Below are 21416 nucleotides of genomic sequence, written 5' to 3'. Positions count from 1 at the left end.
CTCTGAATGAGATGAGATGAAGGTGAGAAATGAGACGATCTTCTAATGCATGCCCTGTTGACGAAGTCACATCACCTCCGTTTCCCTCTTCATGCAATGATTCACTTAAGCTGAACAGCCAATCAGAGTTTCTAGAGATTAACTCCCGGAATCGGCCTCCGTCCTCGATTCAACATGCTGAATCAGCCGACTATCGGACAAGGCCTGACTATTGCCAATGATGCGGGACACACCGCAGAAATGAATGGCCCAGACGCTCACCGACAGCCAACCGTTGGCCCGGTGTGTCAGAGCCTTTTCTCTAACATGCAAGGCCACATCAGTCATTACTGAGAAACTGACGTAGAGTCTCTGGTGCTATTGCACCCTGCTGGGTCTGCACACCCTGAGAGGATCCCCCACCAGGCCTTCTGGCAGGGCACAGACACACCAGCCCTCAGGGCCATACAGATATAACCATACAGCATAAACTCGCTTGCTCTTCTCAGGTTGTTTCTGTGTTTTGCATATTTCCTTCCTTGTTTCTTTTCTTATTTCATAAATGTTCTTATTTTCTTGAATATTTTTCCTTCTTTCATATTTCATATTTCATTATTTTTTAACCTCTGATTCATCTTTCATTTATATTTAATCTCGGTATATTCTGTCAATCTATCCATATATTTTGTCTGTCTGTCTGTCTGTCTGTCTGTCTGTCTGTCTGTCTGTCTGTCTGTCTGTCTGTCTGTCTGTCTGTCTGTCTGTCTGTCTGTCTGTCTGTCTGTCTGTCTGTGTGTCTGTCTGTCTGTCTGTCTGTCTGTCTGTCTGTCTGTCTGTCTGTCTGTCAACCTATCTCCCTATCCACCTATCCACCTATCTATCTACCATACACTCTCACCCAATCCAGTCATTACCGTGCAGACATGTCAGCCTTAAGAGGAGGTTCAGCCTAAAACCTCAATCATCCCAGAGGGATTTCTAGGTCTCTCTGAATCTCTGCATCTCTCTCTGTCTCTTGCCTTCTCTCTCTACCTCTCTTAACCTATCTCCCTTTCCACCTCTCCCTCCCTCCCTCCATCATTCTCTCTCTTTCCACCTTTGTATCTTTCTCCAAAACTCTTTACCTATCTTTTTTCCTCTCTGTCTCTGACTCTCTGTCTCTCCATCTCTCTCTGTCTCTCTCCCTGGGATGACAGACACACTGTGGTTACAATGTGGCGTGTCTCTCACCCGTCAATTGCGTTCTCCTCTTGACTCGATGTCTCCGTTTTAGGGGATCAATGGATCGTGGATGGAAGCGATCGCAGGAATCAGCCCGGTGATTGAATGTGGAGGGGATGGGAGGGGGGGGGGGGGGGGGGGGGAGCAGGGTTTGACTGTGTTTCATCTGAACAGAGAGGGGGGAGGTGGGAGGGAGAGAGGGGTCCTCCGTGGGGAGCCGGCCCTACCAGCAAGACTGACTGACAGGAGCTTCACAAGGAGTTGACAAAAAAAGGGGCCCTTCAGAAGTGCTGGGACTGACACCGCTGAGAGCTTCTAATTGTTGTGAAGTTTAAAGGTTGAAAACTTCCCCAGCTTCTGCTTTGATGAAATCAGAGACTTGTGAGGGAAGACAGCGCCAAGACGTTTAGAGGAGAACTCGAAGCGCACAGCAGAAGGGAAAGCGGTGGAAAGAAACTGGTTTTCTGCAAACAAGGTGGGCGGTCGTGTTTTGCATTGCTTCCCTCGGTTTTGTTACAGTAACACGCACTGGTGAATAAAATGAGCATCTAAGCATCACGCTATACGTTCCAGCCTGCCAAGCCTGTCGTTCTACTATGTTGTGCGTTGTAATGCTCTGCGAATGGTTCCTGGGAGGTTTGTCAAAGATTCTGTAACTTGTCACCGGAAAGAAGGTTCTCCAGTATTCAAGGTGGAAACAAATGATTTTTTAGTTTTCACTCAATTTCACTCTAGCCATCAGCACACACACACACATACAGAACTCTCTTTTCACTTGCTTACTGCTTACTGCTTACTGCTCTCTCTCTCTCTCTCTCTCTCTCTCTCTCTCTCTCTCTCTCTCTCTCTCTCTCTCTCTCTCTCTCTCTCTCTCTCTCTCTCTCTCTCTCTCTCTCTCTCCGCCCCCCCCCCCCCCCCTACCTCTGATGCAATGAGCTCCAGGCCTCGACACTGCCGGTCCTTCTCCTGGGTTAGGAGGCTCCACATCTCTGGGTCATCCTGGGCCAGACTGTCCTGTCCCGTCCACTGTCCCCCGCTGGAGAGCCCTCGCCTGGGCAACTCCACCGACAGCTTCCCCTCTATCCAAGCACATCCTGATGCCCGGAGGCATAGGGGCTGCGGAGGGGAATGTTTGAACGATGAAACGTAACGCAGGTCATCTCAAGGAGCTCAGCAGTACAGGTGTTGATTCTGTGTTTATGAGAAACTTTCTATTCTCCAAAGAGGGAAACAAATAAATAATATATATAGTGGTAAAGAAGGCCACTGTATAAGCGATTGCGTATTTCAGGATAAATATACTACTTGATCTGAATGAGCACATCATAACTCCAATAAAATATAAAACATAAGGAGAAATATAGCATAGATTTGATTACTTTTTACTGAATCTCTATAATAGCAAATCTTTATAAGCATTTAAAAGTCCCATAGTCTTAAATCCCAAAAAGTATGAGTAATACCAATAATACCAACGAAACATATGCTAAAAACCCCTGGACCTGTTGACAGTAGTCATGTGGGTCAGCGGCCTTTCATGTGGGTCAGCTCTCAGGTGTGTGTTTGCCGAAGGTCAGATAGTACCCACATGATCCTTACGCAACTCTTTGTTACTTTGCCCTAATACGTTGATTGCTGCCTTATCAGGAATAATAAAGGGGAGCCGTTTCTTCTTTAGTATTCTGTGTTTCCGGATTTAGGTACTGTGAGCGTCCTTCATGAATCACCAGTCAATTTTAAAGGACAAATATCCTTTCAGCCACAAAAAAAGCACAATGGTTGCCTTCTTTGAAAAACCGGTTAAAATATGGCTCTGTGATGATAGTTTGAACACAGAGGTGCGGGCAGTGTTGTGGAAAGCACAAAAAGACTGCAACTGTTCCAATAGGAACCCTGTTGACTTCAGCACAACAACACAGGCGCCTGACTGAGCAAAGCCACCTCGTTGAATTACAAGGTGGTCTGTTTAACTGTCAAAAGTACAAAATATAAATTTGTTCTTGTGGACTTTGGTTGAAACTTAACTCAACTAAATTAAGCAGTGCAAACATAAACAACATGTCAGGTCTAGAAAACAGAAGTAAACCGAATACTCACCCGCAATATTTGCCTCAGTGACAGCGAGAGCATGTCTGGGATTGGGAATGACTGAGTGAGAAACTTCCATGGTGCAAAGGCTCGAGGGAAATCAATCATTCTCATGAGAGGGGACGGGGGGGGGGGGACACGCACCCTGTGTGCACTGATAAAACCAGACAACTAGAGCACTGATCTCTAGTAAAAACCTTTGTTTAATGCCGTTCATTTCTTTGATGAAACAATCCTATTTTTATGCCGCCTGATTAATCACAAGAACAGCATTCAACAATGTACGCAGATACACATGGAATGATTATTAATCAAAGGTTTAAGCAATAAATAAATAAGCAATGAATAAAACCATAACAATTATATTTGACTAAAATGTCTTAAAACATTTTTTGTTATTGATCACTGCATATTGAATTGCACATAGAAATACTAGTCATAAATGTATTTATACATTTTAAAAGTTACACTTAACACTTAACTTAACTTCAAACACAGCTAACTTACTAACTTTTCTTACATCATTGTGGAAAACGTGATTTCACTATGAAAATGAAATGAAATCTAAACACACGCGCAGAGAGAATCCCACAATAACTCCAGAAGTGTGAACGTACATCATACGATAATTAGACAGCTCAGACAGGCATGCACTTCTGTGCGTCTGTCATTTCCAGAAGATATGCTACTGGAATTATTATAAATCTGTAACATCCCAGAAAAGTTCAATTTCCCACAAATCCATCTTAATCCTGAATCTTATAATCCTCAACACTGGTATTCATTAACTGATGAATAAGATATATATGAGAAATAAAAGTGATTAAATATTAACCAATTAGATTAATTTACAAATAATAGCATTTACTCGCACTGGTAAAAGAAAATATCTTGAAGTTATCATGGACTAATGTAATGTAAATGTCACAAAAATATTGAAATTAAGAGAAGCAAACAGCAACCAATAAACAAAGTAGTTATAGGTCATCTCCACGGTTGTGAGGACCTACACAGTGCTTCATGTAAACAGGGGTGTGACCAGGGTGGTACAGGCCACTGCTCTTTTGCCCTCATTGGTTTCAGTGCTGCTCTGGCACTTTGCTTGAGCCACTGCCCCTCCCAATAACTGCCCACGGCCATGCAGTACTCTGTATAAAGGACTTCCTGGCGCCCTGAAAAGTCTGCATTAGAATCTAAAAGTGACCATGTGTTCATCCTCAAGGTTAGGGCCTGGAGTTGAGACTATAGCAGAATCAGTTACTCTTTTAAATCTTCTTTTTACTTCTTCAAACCAGTATAATGTAATGGATTTCATGTGATCTGTTGAATTATAGACCTTAGTTTCACTTTCTAAGCTAAGATAAAAATGTGCTCCATAAATAATGCTGAAATTATTAAATTAGTTTTGATTTTGAACTCATCTTTTGTGTTGATTTTATGTCTGTATAGATGGAATGATATAATTATAGCAATGATGGATGCTTTAATTACGTGAGGAAGTCGATCGTTTATTGTGGATGTCAAAACTCTTTATGGGAATTATTTTGGAAGGGGCCATGCAAAGTGAAGTTATTATTATCATTTTAACCATGAGTATCCTAATATAGTATTACATTTGTTACAATCAGCTATTTTCAAACACATATTTCTTACCATCAGATGTCTGTGGTGTTATCACTGTTAGTAATTTGACGTGATTGGGCACAAGCCTCTACATGAACATTTGACATCCCCATTTCCTTCAGTGTAAAGTCCTTCAGTGTAAGTCATGCCCGCAGTCATCCTACGTTCTGCTGGTTCTGGTCCGTCTGGAAATTATGGTCCGGACAAACTTTCTGCACCAGCCTGTAGTCGGTGCCGGTGAACGCGATGAAGATACAGATGACCTTGAAGGGCTTGGCGCAGATCCAGGCCGCCTGCGACTGGGTGTTCTCCGAGTAGCACACCTGACCCGGGTCGTAGAGGCACGGCTTGGTCTTCTTGGACCGGTTGGTCCTCTGGTACTCCACCCGGCAGTTGAGCTCTGTCATCACCATCACCACCTCCTGCTGCTGCTGCTGCTGGTCCGGCCGGGTCCCGGTGGCCGTGGTCTGCGGAGGCCCCCGGACCTGGGACTCTGGAACCAGAAACGGCTGGTGACCGGCGAAGGCGGCGGTCCCAGGCCGGTCCCCGGGGTCCGGGTCCCAGCTGACGGTTTTGGACGGGGGCACGATGCTCACCGTGATGTTCCCCAGGCGGGACGAGTTGTGTCTGAAGTACACGCTGAACGTCCCGTTGATGTGGTCCACGATCTTCCCCGTCACCAGGAGGCTGAACTTCTCCGTCTTCACGTTGAAGTAGAAGTCGCCCCAGCCCAAGACCTTCTTGGCCTTGGGCGCCGGCCTGCCCACGGGGCCGGGGGCTTTGGCTTTGGGGGCGGTGCGGTACAGGAACTGGTCCACGGTTTGGGACAGGTTCTGGGGCCAGCCGAAGGGCCCCGACTGAGCCAGGAGCGGGGCCTTGGGTTTGGTGGAGATGATCTGTAAGTCTTTAGATAGATGTTTGACCTTAAGAGGTGCTCCCAACGGCTCTCCTCTGCCTGGGACGTCCACAGCAGACTCAGAGGGAGGAGATTGTTGCCTTGGGCCTGGTAGATTGTGGTTCTCGTAGTCCGTTGTATCATGACCCTGTGGAAGGTGATAATTTACACTTCATTTATTGATTCATTGTTCCTTAAAGAATGTATTTCTGACAGTTAAAGTGACTATTGAGAGCTCAAATAAGTGAGAGGGGGAGGCAGAGAGAGATAGAGAAAGAAAGAGAAAGAGAGCGGAAGGTGCCTCTTAACACCTTGAGTAAAGGAGACAGATAGTTTTAGAGTACCTATTAAACGTCTAATCGATTATAATAATTGTGTGTTGTTTGTATGGTTGGGTTGAGCCTGACTTGGGAGTTAGACTAATCAATGGGATGACTCCCTCAGGCAAGGTCTATGGATGAATTCCCAACACAGAATAAGATAGAGACCAAAATGCAGTCCAATTTCAACCTTTTCTATCCCTCAGTTTTTTTCTCTCTCATTGTCTCATTATTGATTCCATCTCTTGACTCTCTATGTTTCTTTTAGGTCAATCTGTCAATCATCTTTTGTGTTGGATTAAATATAGCGAGCAAGGTTGAATGACAAGCCCAGAAATTACAATACACACTACTAATAGTAAGAGTAGTAGTAGCAGAGTTTGCGTTGAACCTTTTAATGAACCCGTATTTATTCAGGTCAGTCTCGTTTATATTGTGCACTTCTTCTGCAGGAAAAACCTGATAACGGAAGAAGTACATAAAAACAATGGAAGAGGACAGCACATGTTCAAATGACCACAACAGGATTTCACACACAAAAAAACATCACACTAAGAATGAAGCTCCTATCATAATACCACTATGAAATACTGACATAAAAATGCAATCCTCTTAAACAAAATGCAAAAACTGTGTTTCAAACCACCTATTTTAACGCTGTCCATCGAAGGCATTAATCCTAGTATGGCCTGCCACGGAAAAGGTTCTTATCAACGAACGCCAGAACACATAAGGATAATGCAAGCACACTTTCTTACACCTCCCACACACACGCAAACACGCACATACGCCCGCGCACACACACACGCACACTCTCACAAACACACACACACACACACACACAGTGTCTTCTTTAATAAAGTGTATGACCTCTATGTGTGGTGTTGGTCTGCTCTTTAGGGTATGAAAACTAAACACAAGAAATTTGAATACAAACTTTGTGAACCCTGCTGAACTCTTGTTTGAAACTAAAGTCAGGGGGGGGAATGCAAGAAAGAATATAAATATAAAGAAAGATCATTGTAATTTATTCGCACAGTGTCATTGTTGAGACAGTTGAGTGTATTAAATTCCTCGCCTCAGAGAGAGGTGTAGAGTTCACAATCTTCTGAATATTTCAGATATAAACAATTCAAATGCCATCATTATTTCTTCCCCCCCTATTCCCCAATAAATACATGTCCACAAACCAGTCGTCCCATCTCTATTCTAAGAGGACGAGGAGGGGGAGGAGGAGGAGATTGGGAGAAGGAGGAGGGGGAGGAGGAGGCAGAGGAAGAGGAGCAGGAGGAGGAGGTGGTGGCAGAGGAAGTGGAGCAGGGGAGGTAGCGACGGAGGAGGAGGAAGAGGCGGAGCAGGAGATGGGAGGATGGGAGGAGGACGAGGAAGACCTCCAGCTGTTGGTAATGCAGCTCATCACTAAAGTTTGAGCCATGTCCTCAGTGGCCCTAATTGGCCCTCAGCGTGTGACAGCGGTGTCAGTGGCACCGTGTCAAGCCGCCAGAATGGTGACTGCAGCTGAGCAACAGCGGTGCAACGGCTGCGGGAACACACCGACTCTGTGCGTGTGAGAGTGTGCGTTATAGTGAGAGAGAGGGAGGGAGAGAGAGAGAGAGAGAGAGAGAGAGAGAGAGAGAGAGAGAGAGAGAGAGAGAGAGAGAGAGAGAGAGAGAGAGAGAAATCCCTACCCTGGCAAAACTGAGAGGAAAAAGGTAAGCGTATTTTTCAAGGTACAACTGGGTACACCTCAGTCATAGGAGTAGAATATAGACGATCCGAATGTCAATGTTTCCTTTTCTGGTTATCTGGTCGTGCTTGTATAAAGACTAGAGGTATCAATACAGCAGTAGCACATTCACTTAATGTATTTAATGAGGAATGTATGGAGTTTTTTAACCTGACTTCCTTGACATGATTGAATTGTGATTGACTTAATATATATATATTCAATATTTCTGATATTTCTGATACTTCATGGCTGCAGAGTGGTACCCTGCAGCCATGAATCTCCACATTTAATGTAACCTTCTCCTCTGAAAATAAAAACCAACATCAAATGTATTCTGCACAACAACTGATTTGTTTTGATACTACACTCCCAGCAGAGCATTGAAGAAGCACTAAAGATGCTTACTGTTGTTGGTAGCAACCACAGGCAGCTGATGACAAAGTTCAAACCAAGTGTCCTCATCTTCCCGCAGTCAAGGGCGCTCCGTCCGCCGTTAGATGCGGCTAAAAGTGATGTCCATCTGATCCAACGACAATAAAATACGCATCAATGTAGTTCGGGACGCGGCATTGTTGATCACGTTCTTCTCAGGCGCAAACTCGCACACAACGACGTGGCGGAAAGATCGGGTTTGAATACAAACCCTATAATGTGCTTCCCCGCTCACTCTCGCAAACCCTGTTCTCTCCTACTCCGAGGACGCGCGCGCGTACGCGTAATTTTTTTATTAAAACTACATGGGACGCGCGCCCATGGTTATAGACTAGGCCTAGCCTACTACTTGCACCTTGGATATTTCCCCACATAACGGTTCAGACCACAATATAGAAAAGATTCATGCGTGAGCGGCTGCAAATGTACAGCCCTCTCTGGTGTTCCCACACTTTATGACCGATTATTTGATAATACGTGTTTTCCCTCAAATATCGGCTAAAGACATAGGCTACTGCAAACTATTACCTCACAGCATCACTGAAGAAAATTACCGATAGGCCTTTTTAAAATACTTAAGTATTGCTAATTGGTTAGGCTACAGACCCACAAATAGGCTAGAGATAATATAATAATTCGTAATTCTGTCCCATTCGTGCTAATTTTCCTAGGCTACACCCCTGATTATAATCAGGTCGCATATTTGTTTCGCTTTTCACTAAAGATGTCCGTGGAGAGGAATGAGTAACAACAAATTTGTTGATGCTCTGCCGCAAGGTGGGGTTTTCTTCTGCTGTGTAATTCAAAACTCTGCATGAAGAAATCCGGCCTGTTCCCCGAGAATGTTTGAAGGCCAAAGTAAGATTAAATCAATGTGCTGAACCACTTGTCGGTTGGTTTTTAGGGTTAGGTAGTTCGAGATGTTTCATGTCCCACTACTGGAAGAGTGTATGCGCCACGTATCTCTTTAAATTGGCATAGGTTATACAATTCCAAGTGATAAATGGGAAGAGTAATTTACAACCGAGGACTGCCTATCCCTCAGTGCTGAAAACGAAGAAAGTTTATATTTCTGTTTTTTTTGCGATGCTAGATAGGGCTCGCTTTACATGTGCAATACATTTGAATGTTTTTTTTTTTTTAACATTTTTCTTTCTTCCTCTTATTTACATTGACGTGAGCAGGGCCGGCGCTCGGCATAGGCGACCTAGGCGACGCGTTGGGGGCGCCCTCTGGTGGCGCCCTTAATTAGTCAATTAAAATATACAAAACGAACGGAGAAGGGAGGGGGGGAGGGGGCGCGGGAGACCCCCCCCCTGCCGAAATGGCCAGCGCCGGCTCTGGACGTGAGATAAAAAAAAAAAAAATGCATCGTACCAAAATCTAAATTAGTTACCTGACTTCTCTGATTTATGCGTCAAATCAAGTTGGCATGAAAGCAGATTTCATGTCACAATTCATGTTTAGGTGATACAGCTAATATTGGCTGTTCTAAAACGTCAACATGAAACAACGGGCCTACCCACAATGCTTTGTGAGACAGTTAATTCAGTACTCTTTACATTACATTCCAATTGGAACATTGTGTTAAACAGCATATTTCAAGGCATTCTGTCGTTTTAACATTTGTGCTTCTGATTATTACTGCAAAAGTCAAACTATGGGCTACTGCTCATTTCAAAACATCACTCAAAGTGTTAGGTTGGAATATTAGCTCACATTTGGACATGTATGCCTATTTCAGGAGAATTCTGGTTTCTCTTCAGATTGCATAAATCTTTCGCCTTTTACTAAAGATTTCAGTGGAGAGGAAAAATGTGAGTGTTAACTTATTTTTTGATGCTCTGCCGAAAGGTGGGGCTATCGTTCCTTGTTCGATATAATTACTTAAGATGGTGCTGCTGTGTATTTATCTGACTTCTCTGAAGCTTATTATGTTCTATTTCATGTAGGCTACGCCGTCTAGGCTTCGCCTTATGGGCTTGTCCCATGCGCGTGCACGCGCGCACTGGAAATTTCAACTATGCACCAATCAACGTGGGCACCGCCCACATTTCCCACGGCACCGTGTATATTATGTGACGCACCGCCGCTCATCCTCCCTTTTCTTTCGGCATTGTACCATCAACAGCATGACTTCTAAGCTTCGAGAACCCTGGGGCTGCGGCGTGGGCGAGGCGACAGACCAACGGTCCTTTTCAGGGCCACTGGAGAGCTCTTCCTTAAGAGCTGGGCCCTTTTCAGGGCCTCATTGTGCTTCCCTGGCGCCGGGTGACGGGTGTCGGGCACCTGGCGTGTTTCAGATGCCTCGGCTCTTACCCCCGCCTCCTACGCCGCCTGCCGCGCACTTCCTGAAGAGGGGCTCCTCTCCAGGCACCTCTTCTCACCGTCGGTGGACCTCTCCCGAGGCCATCGACATTTTTAAGGCCGGAGTTCCGGACGTCGAAGACGACGACGACCACATCGAGGTTTAACGACGTCGCCACCTTGGACGACGTCTTTCCGGACTCTGCGTCCGGGTTCTCCCACTCCAGGGCCTCCCCCGCCACGGCCGTCCTCTGGGAGAAGCCAAGCGGGGGCCTCAAGGGCATCCCTGCCAACCCCGCCTCTCGTCCCCATGTCGGATGACATGCAGGGCGAGTGCTTTCATACCCTGTCTTCCTCCCGGCGGGCTGCCCAGTGCCCCCTGTTCCCGCCCGTTCAGCAGGATCCCTCCCCTTGCAGCGCTTCTCTGTCCAGGCGCCAGATGGCATCCTAACTAGAAGCCGCTGACCCCCGACCGCCTCCAGAAGCATATTATCGGCCTGACGGACAGAGTGTTCGTCTGTGCCTCACAATCTGCGGCGGCGGTCAACAATCATGTATGTGGAGTATTTTGTTTGTTTATTAATAACTTATAATATTCCTCCCTGTTCCTTCACTTTGTTCTTGTTTTTCAAGTTAGATATACACGCACACCTGTTCACACATTTGTGTATTCAAATGAATAACTTTGTTTTATTTATTTGATACTATACTGATTCTTGTTCACACTAACTGTATGTTTGCTTCGATGTTCTTAGTCATACTTGTTCCCACCTGTTTTTGGTTCCACAAACCTCAGCCTGATATATGTGGAGAGGATTTTTTTCTAAACACGCATCTCAAACACTCCATGATCAGAACGCTGAATAGGGACGTGGAAGTAAGCATCCTTGAGATCCAGGGATGTGAACCAATCGCCCTCTCTCACACACCGGAGCAACGCTCCGACAGTGAGCATTCTGAACTTCCTTGCGGCAACGAATCTGTTGAACACGCGAAGATCCAGAATAGGTCTCTTTTCCCCTGACTTCTTGGAAACCAGGAAGTAGCGGGAATAAAACCCTAGGTGAGACTCGTGGGGGGGAACGACAGTGATGGCCCCCTTCACCAAGAGACGGGCCACCTCTGCTGCCAGAGCCGTGCTCGCAGCCGGGTCCCGTAGCGTGGTCTCCACCAACCCCATAAAGGGTGGGGGACGACGCTTGAACTGTATGGGATGGCCCCATCTCAACGTGTTGTCCAACCAAGATGGTAGAACGCACCGCCGACAATCTGTCTCTGGAGGCGGTCGGGGGGCAGCGGCTTTTCGTTAGGGCGCCATCCGGCGCCCGGACAGAGAAGCGCTGCCAGGGGAGGCTCCAGGCGAGGGATCCCCCTCGCCTGAGTATCGACCCACCCCTCCACGTTGGTGAAATCCATGAAGGATTTTCCCCGGGGCCTTCAGGGCCTTCAGGGTCCCCACCGGCAGCAGTGAACAGGTGCTGCACAGGCGGGTACAGGGGGCACTGGGAAGCCCGCCGGGAAGAAGATGGGGTGCGAAAGCACTAGCCCTGCATATCATCAGATACGGGGACGAGAGGCGGGGCCGGCATGGGAATCCCCTTGATGGCCGCCGCCTCCAGTCTAGAACTCTGGCCCTCTTAAGGAGCACCAGAATGGGTGTGGCTCAATTAACCTATGAGCCACAGCTGTAGACTATTAGAGGGCTAACAGCCAGACAGGAACACGTGAATCTTTTAAAACATGTTAACACAGTGAAGATGCCATTCACATCTTCACAGTCCCCCTCAGTGGCAGGTTTCTTTCTGCAAGGAAGAGTATCGATCACTCGAGTCAACAGGCTCTCTGCAATTCGCTATCAATAGTTTTACCGAGGCATAAGCGGGGTGCCAATTCTTTCCACATCAGATAAGCATTTATGTGGTTACCACTTGTTTCATGGTGCTTCAGTATCTTTGAAAGACACTGCCAGTTATTATACCCCACCACTCTAGTTTCACCAAAAAGCTTACATGCAAAACAATAGACTCTGTTAGAGCTGTTGGAGTACAGTAACCAATAGGGGTGGGAAAAATAATCGATTCTTCGATGCATCGTAATACTGTGTAGAACGATTCAGCCTCAATTCAGATACGATAATAATTTAAAAAAAAATTGGGATTATTAATTTATTCACTTTTGGATTATTAACGGAGTTATAAAGTATCAACTTTATAACTCCGTTTTTACTGGGTCTATTGACATAAAACAAAGACTTGCATAGAGATTGAAGTAAAACAAAATAGCCACAGACAAGTTCCTTTATTTTTCTTGTTATGATCCGTTATATTGTAGGCTCCATTCTGATCAGTAGGCCTACACAGTTGCAAGACAACAGTAACCTGTTGTTTTACTAGTAGTAGATTTAGCTAACCTGTATATTTACAAGCCTCCTCTTGATACACTGCCATAAAAACGACATTCCCAATCTTTCTTTTTCTATGTTGTGACCCCGAGGGCTTTCTTCTCTGCCTCTCCATATTGAGGTACGTGTCATCAGATGACAATACGGTTCAAATGAAGACACTCTGGCGCTCGCCTCCAGGGCGTAGTCGAGGGGGCGGCCACTGGAGCGCCGTGTGGAGAGGAGGGGGGGAGGGAGGCGAAGGAGCGGGGGGGCGCCTTATCATTGACGTTCCTCTGTTATTGATCATCATATAATGTACAAAAACGCTGTTAAATACAGAAAATGCCGACTCAAATAATTTTACTTCCATCGCTTTGGCGCCCCCTCTGGTGCGGCGCCCCTATGCGCCGCATATAGGCCTAGTCAGTGCATACCCACTTTTCTGCTACAGGCTGACATGAACCACGTCACCCTCGATATCGCAGTTTCACATCTCTTCTCTCTCTATATGATAGATGGCTCTGACCGAACCGTTGCTTAAAACAGCACAAAACACATAATGCGAATATGCACCGTTCTGACAGTGATGTGCGTCCTTCTGGGTAAGTAATTAATGTACGAAACAGAACGACACTATTACGAGTCCTTGTTGTGCTCGGAGGTGAAAAGAGAGAACGGGCAGAAATGCAATGACCTCATGGATTCGAGGTGGACCTAGTCACAGCCAAAGATGGGCCTATGGCACAATTTGATTGGCGATATTGGGCAATAACCGGCAATATCCCATATCGTTTGATTGGCGGTAACTCCAAGATTAGCAGCACATTGTCGGACAGTCGGTTGAAAATGAGTCGGACTGTGGAGACGGAGGAGACGGAATGTATTGGGTATTTGGGTCCGATATCCAATAGACATTCCGTACGTATAAAGTTACATGTTTTGCCTTTGATTTTTTACATGCAAAGCGTATTGCCAAAAAATATATAGTTAGCGGACAAATTACAGGCCACGGGTTGTTATCAGCCACAGTGGCCATGACGTGTGGTGATCCGTTTCATGTTCTATTTGGCCCGTTGTCTAAGGTATGCCCACTCTGTAAGCGCAAATGAATGTGGGATATCTTCAGAGGTCGACTCGAAGTTGATTGCATATCATCAAACATGCATTCTACCTTTTGTGCATTATTCTACATCACTCTGGAGGTCAGAGTGAGATTTATGCTGGGTTCATAGGAAAACTATTTAGATCTTTATTTTTAATTCAGTTTCACTGACGGCGGGAGTTTCAGAGTGTGGAAATACCTTATAAATAAGGCTTACTACATCTAGTGTTTCATTCTTCTTCATCATGTCTTCCTTATGTATGTATGCATGTACTCCATTAGGCAGATAGATAAAAATCATAAAAGAATCGAATCTACTCTGTTTGACCAACTCGTATCTCTGCCTATATAGTAATACATTTGTATTGGGGATTGCTTTAACATGTTATCATAACAAAATGCAATAGAGGTAAATATTTTAATGAGCAACACCATTTCTAAAATGTATATCGGCAAACACATACGCCGATTCAAATCTATCTGTGATTGGCCAATATCGACTGATAAAATCGGTCAGGCTCTAATATATATATATATATATTCATATTCCAGCACCCACCACTGCAGGAGAAAGCTGCCGGCCTATGGAATATGATGTCAGTGGGATATGTTGTCCAATGTGCGATAAAGGTAAATATGTATGGCCTATAGAGATATTGCCTGGATTTCAGACGATGATCCAATTAAAATGAATAGACCACATATTAAGAAAGAAGAACAGTTGAGAACGAATTCCTGTTTGCGTTCAACCACTGCCTTGGACCGCCTATCAACTAGCTTAACGATGATCGATAAGAAATACTTACTGCATGGCACAATGGATTAGTACTGTGTATTTATTACACGGTTGATTCCTCTTACCGCTCAAATGTCTTTGAGTTCTGTAAAATGAGTATAATTTTAACATGTAATTCCCACCAAGGGGTAGGTCTACTTGTGCAGGTACTTTTTCAAACCTACAAAACCAAAATGATGCTGTAAAATACAGTACATAAGAAACAGATTATTTAAATCCGGGTCTCCAGTGGCTTGTGCTGATTGTGTTCTCCTGCTCTACAGGAAGTGTTGTGAAGCGAAACTGCACCCATGGCTCGAGTACGAGCTGCACGCCGTGTGAGAGAGGCACGTACATGGACATGGCCAGTGGACTGAGCCGGTGTTACAGCTGTCGAACCTGTAAAGCAGGTAGTGAACAATCTTAAAGGTCCCATGGCATGCTACATTATGGATGCTTTAAAAAGGTCCCATGGCATGAAAATCTCACTTTATGAGTTTTTCTAACATAAATATAAGTCCCCCTAGCCTGCCTATGGTCCCCCAGTGGCTAACACTTGCGTTCGATGTAAAACGAGCACTAGGTGTTCTGCTCGCCTTTGAAAAAACGGAGGCTCAAGTGTTCTGATTTGGAATGTGGTCCCTTATGTCGTCATAAAGGATCTAAGCTCCTCCCCTTTCGCTGCATTGCCCGCCCAGATCATTTGGCCCGCCAATGAGACAAGACCGTGTGAGCACCACTTGTGTGTGTGTGTGTGTGTGTGTGTTTGTGTGTGTGTGTGTGTGTGTGTGTGTGTGTGTGTGTGTGTGTGTGTGTGTGTGTGTGATTACACACACTGTAACGCAAGTGTTTGCTGTTGGTGTTATGGCGCTGTTACGTATTTTAAGCACATAAGCTGCCCCCACATGGCCACTAGGAAGCAGGATCGAACACACAAGCTGCATTACCCCCACATAGCCACATGGGAGCAAGATCGAACACATAAGCTGTAATTACTATACATAGCCACAAGGGGAGCAGGACCCGACATACAAGCTGCAATAACTACTCCAGCCACAGATGGCAGCACCTTGAGGCGAGTGAAGAGGGCGGAGCCAATACGTCAGGCCACGCCTACTTGATACAAACCAGAGCGGGAGTCAGATTTGAGGTCAGAGACAGGTGGCAGCCCCATTGAGAGACCCGGGGGAAGCCCCGGGGCTGGAGGATAGCTCTGCGGTATTTTTCTCCACACGTGTTAAATACAATTCCTCCCCTTTTTGCTTCATAGTTAGCATACCAAAATACTTTAACAAATAAAGTGAGTTAAAAGCGACCCGGATTGGACTACTTACTTACAAGAACACGACATTGCATAACACCTAGGTTCTTTGACGTCTCTTGTATTTACACAACAAGACTGTAGTTGGGGTTATCTCAGCCATGGTTGAGAAGGAATTGGCGGAAAGGAACTTTGGCTTTGACTCCCTGAAGTACATGAACTGTGACATGCTGCCTGCCGCCGGTTGCCGCGAGGCACCACCGCCGCGAAGCACCACCCAGCAGCGGGCAGCCGGCAGCAGGCAGCGCGCAGTTCTGTCTACTACAGATTGATGTGGAAGTGGAAGAACCAGAGACGTCGGAGAACCTGACGAGGTCCTTTGTGATTCATTATATCGTCTGGACGTGCACACAGCTTTTGGCCGTGATAATATGTATTATTTGATATAGATATCTATGTATTATATGATATTATTTAGATAAAGAGCTCCAGGACTGTAACGCAAGTGTTGTACACTTCCTTGTTATTTGGATAAGCGTTCTGCTGTTGGTGTTATGGCGCATAACACGTCGGACTCTCGTCTCTGGTATTTCCACAACGAGACTCGTAGTGGGGGTTATCTCAGCCACGGTTGAGAAGTAATTGGTGGGAAAGGAGCTTTTGGCCTTGGCTCCCTGAAGTACATGAACCACGACATGGAGGAGAAAGGGATTGTTGCCCGCGAATGTCTCCCGCTTGGGCACCGCTTCCCGCTGCCGAGGGACCACCGCCTCGGCGCTGCAGGTGGCAGTGGTGCCTAAGCGCTGACCGGCGGTCCCTCGGCAGCGAGGCTCCGGCGGGAGACAACCGCGGTCAACAATCGCAGAAAACAAACCCTTTCTCCTCCATGTCGTGGTTCAGTCTACTTCAGATTGATGTGGACGTGGAAGGACCAGAGACGTCGGAGAACCCGAAGCGGCCGTTTGAGATTCATAATATCGTCTGGAGGCTCACACAGCTTTTGGCCGTGATAATATGATCATATGATATAGATATCTATGTATAATATGATATTATTTAGATAGAGAGCTCCAGGACTGTAAGGCAAGTTAGAGTCGCAGTTCTGATAAATAAAATGTAGAAAAATACAAACTTAAGATATGGGGGGGGCCTCTCCCAACCGCTAAGCACACATAAAGCTGTTGGAAGGCCGCACTCGGTCACAAGAAGCGCAACGTCTGTCACCTCCCTGCACCAGCCCATTCCCCAACAGCGCCATGGAGCAGGAGGTAGGCAGCACAGCAACTGGCACCGGCAACCATCTGCTTGCTACCCCTGGAGTCAGCCTGCTGCAGGCTGCCCAGGCCATCCTCCAGGAGGAAGATGGGGAAAGGCCCTGGGATGTCGCCCTGGGAGAGCGTGGCCTACCGAGGGCTTTTCCAAATCCTCCAAGGTGCTACCAATGCACTGCTATTATGCCATATCCATACGCCATGCGCCTTTTTTCAACCATATCCATTGGTCAGCTATTGGTGAGTTAAATGCACTGTGTGCCTTCCGCAGTGAAATTGTTGTCACAAAATCTGGTTCACTTCTCTTTTCTGCTCTTCACAACTCTCAAATCGTACCTACAGTGCTATGCTGTCGCTATTAAAATGACTTTTATATGACCCACAAAAATGCATGTTGATTATGCAAAGTTTCAAAAATGGTATTTGATATACCCCACATTTGCGGCCAAACTAAATTCCTATAATTTGGGAATGAAAAAAAAAAGTTAAAATAAACAAGAATGTAACTGCATTGAAATGTTGACTTGTTTGACCTGTCAGAACAAGGTCTGGTAGCAGAACGGGAGTGCACCAGAGAACAGGACTCAGCCTGCACCGTATTGGATGGCTTCTACTGCCAGGAGCCCAACCAGGAATCAGGCTGCACTCTGGCTCAGAAACACACCCAGTGTAATGCTAGCCAGATGACTAAATTACCTGGTAGGGAAATACTCTGGTAGTTACTACTATAGTACTATTACTATTACTGGTAGTAATAATTACATCACAAAGTATTGGATTTGATTGTAAATGCTTGTGTGTTGTATTTCCACATGTTTTTGTAGGAACCAGGGGCACTGACACGGTCTGTGAGGACTGCAAGACTGGATATTATTCTACAGGTGGTAATAAATGTACAGAATGGAAAAGGTGAGTTATCTCATTGGGTCATTTATTTATTGTATGAATTCAAGGCACTTTATTTACTATAACGTTACTGCATTATAACACCAGGCCTATTAAAAGGGACAAAGGTCTCCAAAAGAAAAGACTACATGAAAAGGTAGCCACAATACTGGCTAAGCAACAGTAGGCCATGGAAAGAGAAATTAAATGAAAGAATATGGATCTATGGATTTAAGGTGTCTGTCTGTCTGTCTGTCTGTCTGTCTGTCTGTCTGTCTGTCTGTCTGTCTGTCTGTCTGTCTGTCTGTCTGTCTGTCTGTCTGTCTGTAGCTGCGGGAATGGAAATGTGCTGCAAAAGGGAAGCCAAACCAAAGACGCGGTCTGCAACACAGCCCCAAGAAGACATCACTATGTTGTACTATTATCAGTGCTGCTGCTGTTGTTGCCTGGTTAGTTAAAGGAGACATCAGGTGTCAAATGGATCTGGGATATGTTTGGTATGATAACGAGTTGGAATGCTCGTTTGGGAGCAAAAAAGCGCACATAGACGTATTCTTAAGTTGGCTGTTTTTAGCCGATTCTACCAAAACGCTATAAACTTGGAACGATAGGGGCATGTCTCATGGTAAAAACGAAATCACTATTTTAAACCACTTCCAAGGCTAGAAGTAGCCCGACACTTCTTTGGTAGTATAATAAGGGTCTTAACATGTAAAACAAGGCTTGATTACTTTGTAAGTGCAGATTGTTTATTAAAAAGGATGGGTAGATTGGCGAACACAGAGCTTGTGACATCCGTCAACAACACGCAAGCTCTGTGTTCGCTAGGGGTGTAACGGTACACTACACGTATTTGTACCGAACCGTCACGGTACAGGCACTTCGGTGCGGTTACAGAGGTATACCGCAATACGTAAATGTGGCGTACATAGCGTTAATATGGCGAATGTAAAGGCTTGTTTTGCGATGCAGAATTTAAAACTTGAAGTAGGAGTTCCACGTAGTTAGTCATTCGATTGTGCTACAAGAGCTACATGTTTCACTTTTATTATGCTAACGAAGTGGTTTTGTGGGTTTTCAACATGTTAAGTCATCGTCCCCATAGATAGATAGACTTTATTGATCCCTTGGGAATGCTCCTTCAGGGAAATTCAAAATTCCAGCAGCGGTAGTACAGACAACTCACAAAAACGAGCAAGAAAAACACACACTAAAATGCATCAAGACATGATATAAATAAACACACTTTAAGAAGAAGCAGCAGCAGCAGGTGTTAGCAGCAATTATATCTTATTTGTGTTCTTGTTTAATAAATGGAGTGTGTAGCAATAAATAAATAAATAGATTATGCAAGCTCGATCAGTCTATCCCAGTGGTTTTCAAACTGTGGGGCGCGCCCCCCCTGGGGGGCGCCAGAGTTCTTCAGGGGGGGCGCGACGTGAGAAAAAAATAAACCCGAAGAAAACCCTGAAAGACGATGATTCAAATAATCAGTCGTACTTCAACTGTAGAAGTAACATAACTAAATCAATTTTCAACCGTTTATCTTCATGCAAACCATTTAACAAATCTACACACTTGTATCTTCAATAATATCGAAACAGAATTTCGATATCATTTAAAATGTCTTCAGAATCACAGTTTTAGTTTCATACTGCTTCGTTTTCAGCTGTTTTCATTGAAGACGTCAGCCCATTCTGATACACCTACTTCTAGACATCGTAACTCATTCCTTTTTCAACCGTTTACCTTCGTTCAAACCATTAAACAAATCTACACACTTGTATCTTCAATACTATCTAAACGGAATTTTGATAGCATTTATACTTTTTTCAGAATCACAGTTTTAGTTTCAAACCGGCGTCGTTTTCAGTTGGTTATAATTTTGAGGTCACCATAGCAACGCCGGTAAACAAACCCCGCCGAATAGTCGAATCTCTGGACTGAAAAGGCAGATCTGATTCGACTCAGAAAATTCAGAGTCGGGGACCCTGAATGAATCTGTAAACTGGCAGTTTACACAGATTAAGATGTTCAAATGTATTTAAAAAGGTTAAGCTAAAACATGCTTAGATAAAGTTGTTACATTTTGTTGTTTAAAAACGCAAAAAGATGTAATGTTTCAGAAATATGTTTAAAAAATATGTTTAAAAATTTGTTTCAAATGTTTCAAAAATATGTTCCAAATGTTTTAAAAATTATGATCGGAGATGTTTGAAATGTGTAAAATAATTAAAATAGCTTTCAAAACACAGGTATTAAGAAAAAAAATGGGGGGGGGGGGGCTCAGCTGAATTTTTTTCTCTGAGGGGGGGCGCACTCTCTCACACTTTGAAAACCCCTGGTCTATCCTATTTCTATTTCTCTTTATCCACTGTACTCCCCCTGCTGCCCCCCCCCCCTCCTCCTTCCAAGTGCAGAGTTGTGGAGCGTAATGGCACGATGGACAAAGGAGTTTTTTAGTGTGTTGGTGCGGCATCTGGGGAGGAGCAGCCTGTCGCTGAAGGAGCTTCTTTGGTTGCTGATGACAGTGTGCAGAGGGTGGCTGGTGTCATCCAGGATGGCCAGAAGCTTCTTTGTGGTTCTCTCCTCTGCCACTGTCACCAGACAATTCAGCTTGAAGCCGACCACAGAGCCGGCCCGCCTGATGAGCTTGTCAAGCCTGGAGGAGTCCCTCTTGGTTGTGCTGCCTCCCCAACACACCGCAGCGTAAAAAAGGATGCTGGCGACCACCGACTGATAGAACATTGACAGAAGTTTACTACGGGTTTAAAAGATCGCAGCCCCCTTAAAAAATACACTCAGCTTTGGCCTTTCTTGTAGAGGTGGTCGGTATCCACCTCAATTAAATTAGAAATCAACAAGGTGTGGCAAGAGCAATGGGATAGGGAAAATAAGGGTCGGTTCCTGCATAGAATTCAGTGGCAGATGGTAACAAGGAGACAGGGCTACTGTAACAGAAGATGTGAGGTTATCATCAGAAGACTACGCATAGGGCACACATGTCTTAACCACAGTATGAATATCATAGGCAAACATGAAACAGGGGTCTGCCCAAAATGTAATGGAAGAGAAACAGTGGAGCATGTTTTACTACAATGTGAAGCATACAATTTGGAGAGAAGGGAGCTGTTGAAAAATGTTA

At 45.1% G+C, this 21416-nt stretch overlaps 3 protein-coding genes and 1 non-coding gene across 5 annotated transcripts in view; 2 read left to right on the top strand and 2 right to left on the bottom strand.

Moving 5' to 3' along the window:
• LOC130388674 (serine hydroxymethyltransferase, mitochondrial-like) overlaps positions 1-3370 on the bottom strand; it is a 12790-nt gene extending 9420 nt beyond the window's left edge. Inside the window, exons 1-2 of the mRNA XM_056598139.1 lie at positions 3298-3370; positions 2122-2316 (exon numbers count right to left, since the gene is read on the bottom strand). Coding sequence (XP_056454114.1) covers positions 2122-2316; positions 3298-3330 — 228 coding nt within the window. The 5' untranslated portion in view covers positions 3331-3370. The remainder of the gene's footprint in view (positions 1-2121; positions 2317-3297) is intronic.
• A 1696-nt stretch (positions 3371-5066) lies between these two features.
• Positions 5067-11082, bottom strand: LOC130386720 (neurexophilin-3-like). Its single transcript, XM_056595740.1, has 2 exons — positions 10675-11082; positions 5067-5954 (listed from the first exon to the last, which is right to left on the bottom strand). Exons 1-2 carry the CDS (start codon positions 11080-11082, stop codon positions 5067-5069), a joined length of 1296 nt encoding a protein of 431 aa, XP_056451715.1.
• Positions 10034-10148, top strand: LOC130392189 (U5 spliceosomal RNA). The gene has a single exon (XR_008896981.1). It is a non-coding gene; the product is annotated as a U5 spliceosomal RNA (small nuclear RNA).
• A 2336-nt stretch (positions 11083-13418) lies between the features above and the next one.
• On the top strand, positions 13419-20397 carry LOC130388666 (tumor necrosis factor receptor superfamily member 14-like). Of its 2 annotated transcripts, XM_056598123.1 has the most exons (6): positions 13419-13579; positions 14632-14709; positions 15139-15264; positions 17927-18085; positions 18211-18295; positions 18602-20397. In XM_056598123.1, exons 1-6 carry the CDS (start codon positions 13537-13539, stop codon positions 18723-18725), a joined length of 615 nt encoding a protein of 204 aa, XP_056454098.1. In that variant the 5' UTR covers positions 13419-13536; the 3' UTR covers positions 18726-20397. The 2 variants fall into 2 exon arrangements, with proteins under 2 accessions (XP_056454098.1, XP_056454102.1); XM_056598127.1 differs by lacking the exon at positions 18602-20397 and having other exon boundaries at positions 18211-18578.
• Positions 20398-21416: the final 1019 nt, after the last annotated feature.

Source organism: Gadus chalcogrammus, chromosome 1 (genome assembly GCF_026213295.1).
Source record: "Gadus chalcogrammus isolate NIFS_2021 chromosome 1, NIFS_Gcha_1.0, whole genome shotgun sequence".
NCBI classification, from domain to species: domain Eukaryota; kingdom Metazoa; phylum Chordata; class Actinopteri; order Gadiformes; family Gadidae; genus Gadus; species Gadus chalcogrammus.
The sequence above is the reverse complement of the archived record's forward strand: the minus strand, read 5'-3'. Positions and strand labels throughout refer to the sequence as shown.